Source organism: Metopolophium dirhodum, chromosome 7 (assembly GCF_019925205.1).
Source record: "Metopolophium dirhodum isolate CAU chromosome 7, ASM1992520v1, whole genome shotgun sequence".
Classification (NCBI taxonomy): domain Eukaryota; kingdom Metazoa; phylum Arthropoda; class Insecta; order Hemiptera; family Aphididae; genus Metopolophium; species Metopolophium dirhodum.
In genome coordinates, this window is record NC_083566.1 from 29,306,381 (window position 1) to 29,319,194 (window position 12,814).

The window sequence follows — 12,814 nt, forward strand, 5'->3', positions numbered from 1 at the left end:
CAAAGCTCAAGTTATAAAAGTTAGTTATAAGAAAAAATTATTTAGCTCTTGTAAATTAAACCTATATCAATTATTTCAATTAAAAGTATTAATGCATATTTTACTAAGCTTTGGAGGACCATAGTTAATAAACTAGCGAACCAAAATTGATAATTTGACAATCAACATTTTCAGAAAAAAAAGCTTTACCAGAATCCATTAAAAATATAGTAGTTACTATTTGAAAAAATAAAGTTGATTTTGCTATTGGTACACCTGCGTGTTTTTTACAATACTTTTTTTTTATAACAATTCTTAAATTAGCTATTTAAATTGAAGAAGTTGACGTGTTGCTTTTAAAATATCTTATTAGTTATTAGTACAAACCACGGACTAAGATATAATGGACTGGAAACGACATGGTCCGATTGTCGGCGGGGATAGGGTGACGGCCACCAAAACGTTCCACCATGGACATTTATATAAATATATAGAACCATAGATACGAATACTGGGTAGGTACCTAATGTTTTCGGCGCTACCGGTGGTTTTTTTTGACTTCACAATATTTGTATCTTAGTCCGTGCTTTATACAGAGGGCGCTATAAACTCTAGGAAACATTACGACCCCACGCACTTTTCCTCTTGTACATACATTCGTAGCTGCTCGTTTCCAGTCCATTATATCTTAACTTAATATGCCCGTGATGGCCACGATTTAAGATATACCTATATCTATATACATATACCTATATCTTAAATCGTGGTGATGGCTACCAGCGTCGTTTATCAGAAGAAGTCGGCTATCTATAGTTATTATATATATCTGTGGTACCAACACGCAAACGATTTGATTTATTATTAATATTTCTTTATTATTTGACCAATTTATTACTCTCGGCAAAACATTTTATCTATAAATTAAATTATAAAATTATTATATTATTATGATTGACGAAATTAGGTACCTATACACATGTATCTTTTTCAGAAAAATAAAAACTTTAATAAACCATTCAATAATTATTAACAGTTTCTACTTTCCAATATGTTAAAAATATAATACCTTATTTATCTAAACATGTAATTAATTTGATAATTTACTCATAATACTTTCAAAAATCACTATACACTTATAAGCTTTTGAAATATAGATATCATAATTTAGCATTGCTAAAAGCAGATGTCTTAGAGCCCTAAAAGCAGTTAGTTTCTTGAAAATTTTGCATCAAATGAATAATTGTCAAGATAGGTACTCTATTTACGTATAACCTACTCCACTGTTTTATGATATTCAATCAATTCAAAAACCGTTTCTACGCCACTGCTACAGTCCTTAAATAATATATATATACATAGATGAGATATGGTGTTGGAGGCGTATGGAAAGGATAAGTAGGATAGAGCGGAAAACGAATGAAGAAGACAAGAAGTACTTAGAACTGTGGGAGAAAAACGTACACTCATAGATACGATTAGAGCAAGGCGCTGGAAAATTGTTGGACATGCCCTGAGACATCCAGAAGAATTGCATAATATAATATTAGAGGGTATGATATAAAGAAAGAAAACTGCAGGACGTCCCCGAAACTCTTACACAGGACAAATCAAATGGGATGCAAAAGTCAAAACCTTTAAAGAACTTAAAGAAAAAAGTCGAGTAATCGGTTAGAATGGAGAATTGTAGTTGTAAACCAACCTTTGGGTTGAAAAAAAATATATATACAATAGATTATACAAAACTGGATTGCAGTAATGCAGTGTATAATGTATATTATCTAAAATTTAAAACATAATAATTTATTTTCAAATTGTAACGTTTACAAAGTTATAACAGCTGCTGCAATGCTGTATACTGAGTAATGGAATTTTAAGTGTCAGATATAATTTTTATAAACAATTAATTTCAGAAATTACAAGAAAATGTTTTTTTTTAATTTTTTATTTGATAAATGTAACTAATAATAATAATCTCTTATATTATTATATTAATTAATATAAAATATTCTTTACCCACAATAATATGGTAAACTATTGTACAATGTACACTATTGCACACGTCTTATCCACGCTTTCGGATTGAATAGTATTATAGGTTGGTGCGATATGGCTACACTGTTTTAGCCCCAATGGTCATTGGGCAATGATTTCTGATCTCATCCTCGATCCTCCCGAAAAAATAAAATTAAGTGTTTTAATTATTTAATGTGAAATATTGTTTTTTTAGCTCTTCTGCTCCGTTTTTCGTTTTATGTTAACAGTTTCTATAAATTTGCTATCATTTTCTGCAAGTTGTTGTGATTTATCGTGTGTTAAGTGTTTGGTAAAATCAATGTAACACGGCTAGTGACCGAAATATCAGCAATGCTTATATATGATTCATGAAAAATGGCCGATGATCAAATCTCTGACGAAGCGCCACTATTATGCAATGAATCCGTTCAGAGGCACGACGACATTAATAAAAAATTTAACTCTAAAAATGCCAAGAAAATAGCATTATGCTTTGTATTTTGGTTTATTGTCATCCATTCTTGTATCCATTTGTTTTATGGTAAGTAAAGTACACAATATCAGGTAGTACTTAGTTTTAAACAACATGCTACTATCAATTCTATTTTTAAGTATTCGTATTATAATCTAGCATATTTTTACAGCAAGAGATTCCTGCAAATGGCTTCTATCCGACGGACGATACAAAGGTGACATGGGCTGGCAACCATATGGTTGCATGATGCATGAGTATAGTGAATTGTAAGTTTAATTTTGGTTCAGTATATTGCTCAAGGTATGGTTTTGTTGCTGCAATAGGCTGTAGTAGTGACCACAGTGGATATTGCTGGTATTGGAGGAATAGGTGCAATGAAACATGCGTTATATGCAATTGCCCCGGGAAAACTATTTGCTTTGAGTATTCAAAAAAAAAATTTTAAAATTGAACTATTTTGATAATTCTAGTTAGCCTTAATTAAACAATTGTATGAATTTAAATATGGGTAGGTAAAAACCGATCAAAATTAACTGGTCAGTTATAGTTTATGGATGTAAATTTATTACATCCCTGTGGCTGTTACTGACTTATATTAGAACTAAGGAGTAACAAAATAGCAGTAGGACCACCAGTATATACATTATATTGATAAAAATTATAAGATTTTGAAAAAAAAAATATTGAAAATTTAATACATTGCGCTATGTGCTTGGCATGCTAAAATAATCAAACTTAAAAATTGAAGAACATTATTGTGTAGATACTATAAAATATTTACATAATGTAGTACAGGTGGACAAATGTCTTTGACAATCTTTTACTTTATGATCTCCATAAATAATATCAGCCATAGGTGTGCGCACGGGTCAAGCCCAGGCTCGACCTGAAACTTTTTAGGGCCATTGTAAAATGTGCGTATATATTTTATTATAATGCTTATGTTATAATAATATGTTCATGGAGATAATGACAATTTTATTTGTCGTGAAAGTATAATAAAATCTGTAGTATGTACCACTATACTACGCGCCACGAGAGAAGAAAACCGTGTCCCGACCGAAACACGTTCGATTCTGCGTATCGCCACGTATTTGACATACACTAAATGGCTCAAAGTGGGGGAATGCCTACAGTCTGCATGGGCGAAACGGGTTCCTTCTCGCGTATACTTCTGGCTTAAAGTATACATACATTTCATTAATCTAACAAAAACATTATACCTTTATACAAATACAACAACTATAGACATTAATAGGTTAATACATCAACATGTATGTTGATGTATTAAAAAATAATAAATTAGCTGCTGTCCAAATATTAGGGCACTATGATTGCCTAGGCTTGACCAGAAATTTAAGTTTGCCCACTATCAGATCAGCCTAATGTATGTAATATTACATTAGTATTATGCAAACAAATGAACCTCACTGTCACAGTGTTGCATAGTTTCATGAAATCCCAAATTGAACACCAAGTATAGAATCATTTCATTAAAATAATAATAGTTGATTGTAATCCCAACATTCATGGGATTTTATTTAATAAACTGTTTTGTAATTTTATGCATATTAATTTAACATCATATTTATTAAAATATTGATTTCAGAGACTGTAGCCGTTGCTTAAAATATTTAGCATTTAGAGGAAGTCATAACCAGTTTCATTTTATTGGTGACTCTAGAATACTAGATATGTATAATGCTTTAATTCATACTATAGAACCAAAAGCACAGTTGGTTAAAAGTTCAAAATTTACACCTTCTCATTATTCTGACTCTGATCATCTATTCCATGATAGTCGTCTGAAATTGGATATAAATTTTTTTGGGAGTCCATATATTGATCCAATGATCAAATATTTTAAAAAATTGAAAGCAAGTAAATTGAACATATGTTTAAATATTTTTACTGTATATTCGGCCTAAATAAAAATAAAATTTACAGTGATATATGATATAGGATGTAAATGATAAACCTCGAGTGATTGTAGCAGGAAGTGCTATTTGGCCCATCATTCAATCAAATGGATCCTTAAACGGTATTCAAGATTATATTGCTAATATCACTCTACTAATCAAGGTAAGGTAATATTAAGTTTAATTTATACTAATTAAAATTAATTTTAATGTATTTTGTTTTAGCCAATTAATGATATCTCATCAAAATCAATAGTGTTGTGGGTTTTGCAAGAACCAGTTGAAGAGAGTAAACTTGATAATTCAATGTCTATGGTTACTAACAATTTAATTGATTTGTATAATGAAGCTGCAATGGATGTAAGTTTATAAAATAATTTAATAAAATTAATTTTCTATGAAAATCTGTTATAATAGATCTCAAGGAACTAAGCTTATTGCCAGCAATTGTTAGATTGGGCTGACGGTATTGAAAAGTATTTGAGTTTATATGAAATTGCATGCTTCTAAAATTGATATAGGCCAACAGGAACTTAATAGGTTACTAGGTATTTTTATGATTAGAGCCCGGAATTATATGCATTTGCATATTTGTACTAAGTGTATGCACGTCTAATTGGTTTTAAAATGTTCACAGTTCATTCCACACCGTATTTAAACACCACATTTTATATTGCATATTTTGCATTTTTAGAAGATTATTGCATATTGGTTCATAAATAAATATAACATGCATATTTAATGGGTTTTTAATAAATTAGCTATTTTAATTAAAGATAAATACATTTTAGTAATTTTAAAGGAGAAAAAAAATCGTTGACAGTGTCTCCTAGAAGAATATTGTTAAAATATTGTCATTTTTGCAACACTTCATGAGATCGGAGCACGTATAGATAATTGATGCATATTTAAATCATATTTGACACTTTAAATGCATATAAATCCGGGCTCTATTTATGATCAATGAACACAAATATTCAGCATCTTTGAATCAATGTATCAACAAATTGTCATAATATATAATTAAAATAGTATGAACAATGTGTCAATGCATGTTCAATTTTAAAGATTTTGTATGCCTAATATTTTTTTCGTAATTATAGTTTTTTAGGAAATTAATACATCCTGTATAGGGCATCAAATTCTCAACCTTACTGATGAAATCATAATTGTCTATATCATATAAACCAATATTTGAAAATCACTTTAAGAGGACGCCACCCATACATTTGTTGTCTCTGTCTTTCACACGCACGATATAGCAAATTGTCGTTCATTAGTTTCAATAGTGTGCTGTTTATTTTGATACTAGAGTGAATTCACCTATTAAAAAACTTTTAGGCAAGGACATTATCTGTGCTTGAGCGTTGCTGATTTTTCGAAATATTCATTTTCAAGCAAGATATGGTATGTGAAATATCAAAAATTAAAAATGCTCATATCTCGCTTGAAAATTAAAATATTGAATAAAAGTCAATGCTTAACACAGATAATATTATTATCTAAAAAATTGATGATTGGACAAATCACTCGTAATATCAAAACTAACAGCACACTATTGAAACTAGCGAACGAAAATTTGGTATGTCGTACGTGTATAAGACTGAGACAACAAAGCATGAGAGCGTCCTCTTAATATTTTTTTCATTTACTTTTGTTGAATTTTTAATTTTTTACAAAATGTGTATTTGTAGTTTATTTATTAGTGATACTTACTGACATGACACTGATAATACTTCCTATTTACCAAATGTGTCAAGTAGTTATATAAATTATGAATTATATGTACAAATTGATAGTTGTTTATTATAACATTTTACTCACTATATAATGTTATACACTACATGTAAAAGATAAATATGTTCTGAATTTACATTATAAGTATTTTTTACTGTTAACAAATAAGTATTAAACTCATAATTTAAATGACTAATTATATTTAAATTATTAAGTATTTTTAAATAATATGATTTTTGTAAATGTTTAGGTTCTAAGTAAAAGTTCAGCTGAAATGTGGTGGAGTTCAAGACTTGTGTCCCAGGGGGAAATGAATGATAGTCTAGATGGTCTCCATTCTAGTAATGCATCTTTACGATTAAGAGCTCAAATATTGTTAAACTTATATTGCAACGATCACATGAATTTCAATGATGGTACCTGTTGCTCAAGTACTGAACCATATACTTCATTACAAAGTTATATGTTGGTTTTTTTTATCATTTGGTAAGTTACTTTAATATAAACTCATTTTTAAATTTTTAATAAATTTTAGATATTTTGTATTTAGTATTTTCATTGGAATCCTAATGGCAGTTAGATATCGACAAAATAGGTTATCTAAAAATGAACCAAGCTATGTGGTAATGATTTCTCTTGCAAAATTGGGTCTTATTATGATTTATTTTTACTTATGTGACAGGTAAATTATTGATTCTTCTATTGAATCTTTTAGAATATCTTATGATGAATAAACTACTTCATTTTCAGAACAAATTTTTTCATGAAAGAAAACAAATATTATTCTGATGCCAGTTTTTGGTTGCCTGTTGGTTATGTATTTGTTCTCGGTTTATTTTTTACTGAAGAAAGTAGATACACAAAAGTACTTCATCGAGATCAAACTGACGAATGGAAAGGTATTAGTTTTAAGAATTTTGTTTTAATTCAATTCTCTTTCAAAAATTATAAAAATATTCATAGATAATTAATTTACAAAAATTTCAGAAAACAGAACATAATATTATACATTACTCATAATAATGTGTAATATTATATGGTTTATCCCGTATATTTAATAAAATAATCTATTAAATGTTTATTCATTTTTTTTTTGGTTATAACTATTTGTTCAAAGTCTTAAGTAGACCTATGTATGAGTGAATTTGATTTATATTTCTGTACAAAGTAATAAAAATATTATGTTTTAGAATAAATATAGTAATACAATTTTCACTTCAACAAATAAATAATTTATTTCTAGGTTGGATGCAATTAATAATTTTAATATACAATTTAACTGGAGCAAGTATCAAAACATCAATTGCAAATCATGTTCAAATATTGATATCTGCATATCTATTTCTTACGGGATATGGTCATTTTTATTACATGTGGCATAGAAGTGATGCAGGACTTACCCGTTACTTTCAGGTAAAACATCGATTTTGTTCAATGTATTTATAAAATCCTCATTCGTCATTCAGATTTTCCAATTACACTCCTTTATCATTCTCTGGTCTTGTGTGAATTTTATACTACTGGACGGAGAACTGATAAAGGAAAGTGATGTGGAACATATGTTTTAATTGTATAAATAATAAATAATTGTATTCAAATTTAATATTTAGTAGGCTTTTTTCAATATTTCACCAGTTTTTTTTTTTATAAATACATATTTTTAATTGATACTTTAAATGTCTGTAAGAAAAACTTTTGAGGATCATTGTACCTATTATACCTATTGTACATTATCAAGCCTCATATTGTATACATTTTACTCTTTTTAATTTATGTACCGACTCAGTATCACAAAACGAATCAGAATATCAAATGGATGACATACACACAACTTTAAAAATATTGGTGCATGTTGTGTGCTCTATGTGTATTTATTTATTTTTATAACATGTATTTTGATTGTTACTATTTTTAAATTTTAATCAAATGATTAAAATCATTATTTTTTTGTTTCACATTGAAACTAGAAAACTTTTAATTGGTTATATTCTATAATAATTTGTACAATAGATTATTTTAATATGCAGGTTACATTTGGATGTATTATAATATACAATTTGTACCATAATAATATAATCATATTTACAGTATTATAATCATATAATTAAATGTATATTTTATACAAATTATTATGTATGCATAGTTGTAACTATGTTCATCACCATAGATTTAGGACTAGGATATTTTAAAAAATGCATTCAAAGCTACCCTTAAAACAATCAAATTTGATGTTATAAAATGGTTTAATTCATTCAGAATATACCATACAGTATTTTATTAGTAGCTATATTCTGTAATTCTTTATTGGTTTTGATACTTTGAGGCACCAACAATGGTACCTACATGTCGATATGTCTGTATTATCATTTATGGCACACAAGTGTAACATAAACAAGCACCTCTACTACAACAGTAAAAATAATATTAAATAAAAAAGATCTTATAAGTCTAAAAATTAGGAAAACTTACCTAAAATGTATAAAGTTTACAACAAATTAGCCATAATATAAACAAAATGTCTGAAAAACAAATCAATTAATTTAAAATTATACCCTGTTCCAAAAGAGAAGACACCAGGCAGCCATGTGCAAAACTAATTTTTCTAAGTAAATTGGGTGTCTTCTCTTTTGGAATAGGGTATAATAATGTTACACAGTCTCAATACCTTATTTATGCCTTTTTTCTTCCACCAGAAATTGATCCAACGGTATAGGTTAATTACAATAAATAGTCAATTAGTAAAAATGTCTATATTTTTGAGGTACAATTGTGCCGTGTATGTGGTATTATAATATTTTTGTTATTCCTAATAGGGAATTGTATTGATATTTGATATTATTAGCCCAAAAAAATTCTTTGTATGTGTTTGGCATGTGGTGCCATTTTGAAAATCAACAACAAATCATGTTCTGTATCCCAATAAACTGTTCCAGTAAGCCAAATATATCAATATTTTTTTTTTGTAATGTATATTTCAAAAACGCGTTATTTTTAAAAATGTTGACTTTCAAAATAGACATAAAAAATTTAATTTTAATATTTACTCTAAAATTTAAATAGTTATTAGTAAGAGAAAAAAAAAAAAATTAATGTACTGATATGTTAGATTTGTATATAAAAATAAAAAATAATGGACATATCATATTTAAACTATAAATAATCTTAAAAATAATTGAATTTTTTTTTTATAGATCTTATTTAGATTGAACATGTTGACTGTAGTGTTGTGTATTTGCATGAACCGGCCATACCAATTCTATTATTACATACCTTTAGTATCATTTTGGTTTACTATTGTCTACTTACTATTAATTTGTCCACCTCGTGTAACTGCAGCTTCATCTGAAATAAGACCGGCACAGTACTTATATATAATTTTAAAAATATTAGCTCTTTTCATTTTCATCACCATTCTTTATATGTCTGAGGTATGTTTAGTTATAATACCCATAATTCATATAATTATAAATATATAATAATGCATATTAATTGATTTTAATTTTTAGGTATTTTTTGATAAAATTTTTCTCACGCGTCCATGGAAAGCCTTATTTGTAACTACAGATGACGATATTCATGAATGGTGGTATCGGTGGAAACTAAACCGTTTTAGGTAACAAATATAACAAATTTAATATAAAATATTTATAATAATTAAAATAATATATGTTTAGTGTTGTTAATGGTGTAATACTGAGTTTTATCATCATCTTAGCTCAACGTTATAATTTAATTGATGACAATAATCACAGTAATTTGGTATCGCCTCGATTAGCTGTATTCTCTTCATTCGTTGCATTCATTGGACTTATTGCGTCGACTGTTTATAATATTTTGTGTCAGAATAAAACAGAATGCTATGAACTATTATCTTATACATCAGTCATTCCTGTAAGACTCAAGATGCAATAATTATAAAAAAAAATAGTGTATGTACCATTAAATATTTTTATTTCCAGATAGTTAGTTACATAATATTAAGAAATGTTTCTGGCGTATTGAGAACGCGTTTCTCCAGTTTATTTGCCTGGTTTGGCAGAATTTCTTTAGAATTAATGGTTTGCCAATGTCATATATGGTTAGCAGCCGATACTCATGGAGTTCTTGTATTATTACCTGGTTATCCAGTACTCAATGGTTTAATTGTTTCGTTCATTTTTATTTGCATCTGCCATGAGGTAATTATATCCCATTCATACTAAATATTATATATCTAAATAGTAAATAATAATATCTAGTATTCTAAATAAATTTTTTTTTTCAATACAAATATTATTTGACAGTTACATGATATTACAACCAAATTGACGCCATATGCTGTGCCATCTGATCATAAAGATTTATTCCGTAACCTTATATGTTTCATCTTGTTGTTAATACCGTTAGGAGCAAACGACGGCATGTTTTAAATACAATATATTCATGCATACACGATAAGTTGTTAATTGTGAAGAATAGATGTTTTTAAATAACCAAAGTAGTATTAATGAAACTATTTGTAAAATACTATATTATTTGGGTTGTTTTTATACTGAAGTTGTTAATTTGTATATCCTATAAAGGCAACTGTTAAATCATATTATTGTTACTATTAGTACTATTAATTTCTCAGAATCAAATGTTTTGACACGAACAACTATAATATTATACTATGATTATATTTTTAAAATTAGTATTGATAAAATAAATATATTTTGTGATTTTTCTCCTTTGTTTCTTGTAGTTATTTACTTTTATATATATATATATATATTATATATCTGTGTCAAATATATAAAATTTTTTTTTCCTTCTATAGTTTATACATAGGTTTTTTCTGCATTGCATACTACTCCTTCAATATTAATTGAACTTTAGTTTCATAACTATACATTATAATACCCTATTGATAATAGTATTTACAATCAAAATAACATTGTATAATTCCATTTAAAACTTTGGACGTTTGATTTAATTATCAGACTTCTGGATAAAAAATATAATTAGACAGCTGCACTAAATTTGAAATATTTGTTTACACAATAATATTATTTTTATTGTAATTGGTTTAGTAAATAAAGGTAAAAAAATTTAGCAGTCATTAGGAATTACAGTTTATAATAAATTATAAGTATAATAAATGTATATTTTTTTTATCATAAGTGATGTATACTTGAACGCTAGACTCAAGTGGACAGAATTCTGAATTAGTAAAAGAGTTAAACTTATAAAACGTACTGTTGTAAAAGTGCTGTGGATTATGAAATCAAAATCTGACTTAGTATCAATTTACTAGTTAGGTTCCTAGGCGTTGATTGTTATGGATAGAATGATGAATGATCTAAATAACCAGATTTGAGATTGCACAGAAGTAATGATATTATACATTTTAAATGTTAATTTGATAAAAGTTTTATACTGTATTTGTACTGTATTTTAACAATTTAATTTCAACAAATATAATTGTTTTATAATATAATCTGTAACAAAATAAATTATTTTTGAACTATTTATGGTCGGAAAGTAAATTTTTATTATTCATTTTTAGCATATTTTTGTTAAGTCTTAGAATTTAAAAACAATCAAAATTTGCTTTAAAGGTGGTCAATGTGGTATCCTTAAATGTAAGTTTAATAATAATAAGTTATTATTAATAACAATTCATTATAATATTAAAGATAATAAAATAATAACACATGATTCGTTCTGCTAAATCTAAATGCAAAATTACTAGGTTTGGCGTTGGCCAGAGAGAAAAACCAAATAGTGTGCTTGACTTCCTCTTAATGACTTAGGCGCCCGGTGCCAATGTAATTTTGTACACAAAAATATGGTCTATGAAAATAATGATCCTGCTCTGTAAAATTAACCAAATTTGATAATTTTTTTTTTAACTAATAGAGGGTAATATTTTACAGGCCCCATCAAACTCTGTTTTTGAATATTTTAATCTCAAATTGTATATGTCTTCAAACATATTACAATTTTAAGCATTTTTTTTATAAATTATATTATTCAATTATTTTAAATAAAATAAAAAAAAAAGTTCGATGCGGCCTGTAGGAAGTCTTCTTTCAAATAAAAAAATTGTTATCAAAAAACGACAATTCTACAAGGCCTGATAATTATTCCCGTGAAGTTATCTTTTTCAATATAATACACCCTATCTACCACACATAAATAGGTATCGGGCAGTAGATTAGTCGAAAAGTATTATTAAGGTGGCAACTAAAATATAAAATTTAATTTTCAAGTTTTATAGAATTGTGGAAAATTAAAAACTGGCACCGGGTCCCTTAATTATTCTGATAAACAGCAATGTAACTGCGATTTTAAATTTAAAATCAAAACGAATGTACTGGGGTGAAAGTTGAATGAGCTCAGCTTCACTATGTATAAATACTCAAGAACAACTGTTAAAAATAATTCTACTGTACACTAATTGTTATTATTTATTAACTATTCTGTATTCAAAATACTTAAAATGATGGTTGGTACGTAAGGGTAAGATAAAGTTTATTAGTTTTCGTGTTATCTTAAGTTCTTGATATAATATGTAAAAGACAAGATTCCTTGTAAAGTGTCAAAGACTAGAAGCGAACTCGCTTAGATCATTAGATCAGTATCAGCTAGTTTTAATTTAAAGGGGGGGGGGGAGTAAAGCAATAACAGTCAATTATCTAGTAAAACACAGTCCCTCCAAGCCCCCCCC

The 12,814-nt window shown here is 27.5% G+C and overlaps 1 protein-coding gene across 1 annotated transcript; it reads left to right on the forward strand.

Annotated features, from left to right (window-relative positions):
• The first annotated feature begins 2,108 nt into the window (after positions 1-2,108).
• On the forward strand, positions 2,109-10,838 carry LOC132949012 (N-acetylneuraminate 9-O-acetyltransferase). Its single transcript, XM_061019752.1, has 14 exons — positions 2,109-2,533; positions 2,637-2,733; positions 4,077-4,344; positions 4,430-4,549; positions 4,612-4,746; positions 6,374-6,609; positions 6,674-6,805; positions 6,874-7,022; positions 7,367-7,536; positions 9,315-9,551; positions 9,630-9,736; positions 9,798-10,014; positions 10,083-10,301; positions 10,407-10,838. Exons 1-14 carry the CDS (start codon positions 2,368-2,370, stop codon positions 10,530-10,532), a joined length of 2,379 nt encoding a protein of 792 aa, XP_060875735.1. The 5' UTR covers positions 2,109-2,367; the 3' UTR covers positions 10,533-10,838.
• Positions 10,839-12,814: the final 1,976 nt, after the last annotated feature.

Excerpts from the sequence above, each read along its gene's own strand:
- LOC132949012 (XM_061019752.1), top strand. The coding sequence starts at position 2,368 with ATGGCCGATGATCAAATCTCTGACGAAGCGCCACTATTATGCAATGAA. Across the intron at positions 9,552-9,629 it reads CCATTCTTTATATGTCTGAG|GTATTTTTTGATAAAATTTT; the intron begins GTATGTTTAGTT and ends TTTAATTTTTAG. Across the intron at positions 9,737-9,797 it reads TGGAAACTAAACCGTTTTAG|TGTTGTTAATGGTGTAATAC; the intron begins GTAACAAATATA and ends ATATATGTTTAG.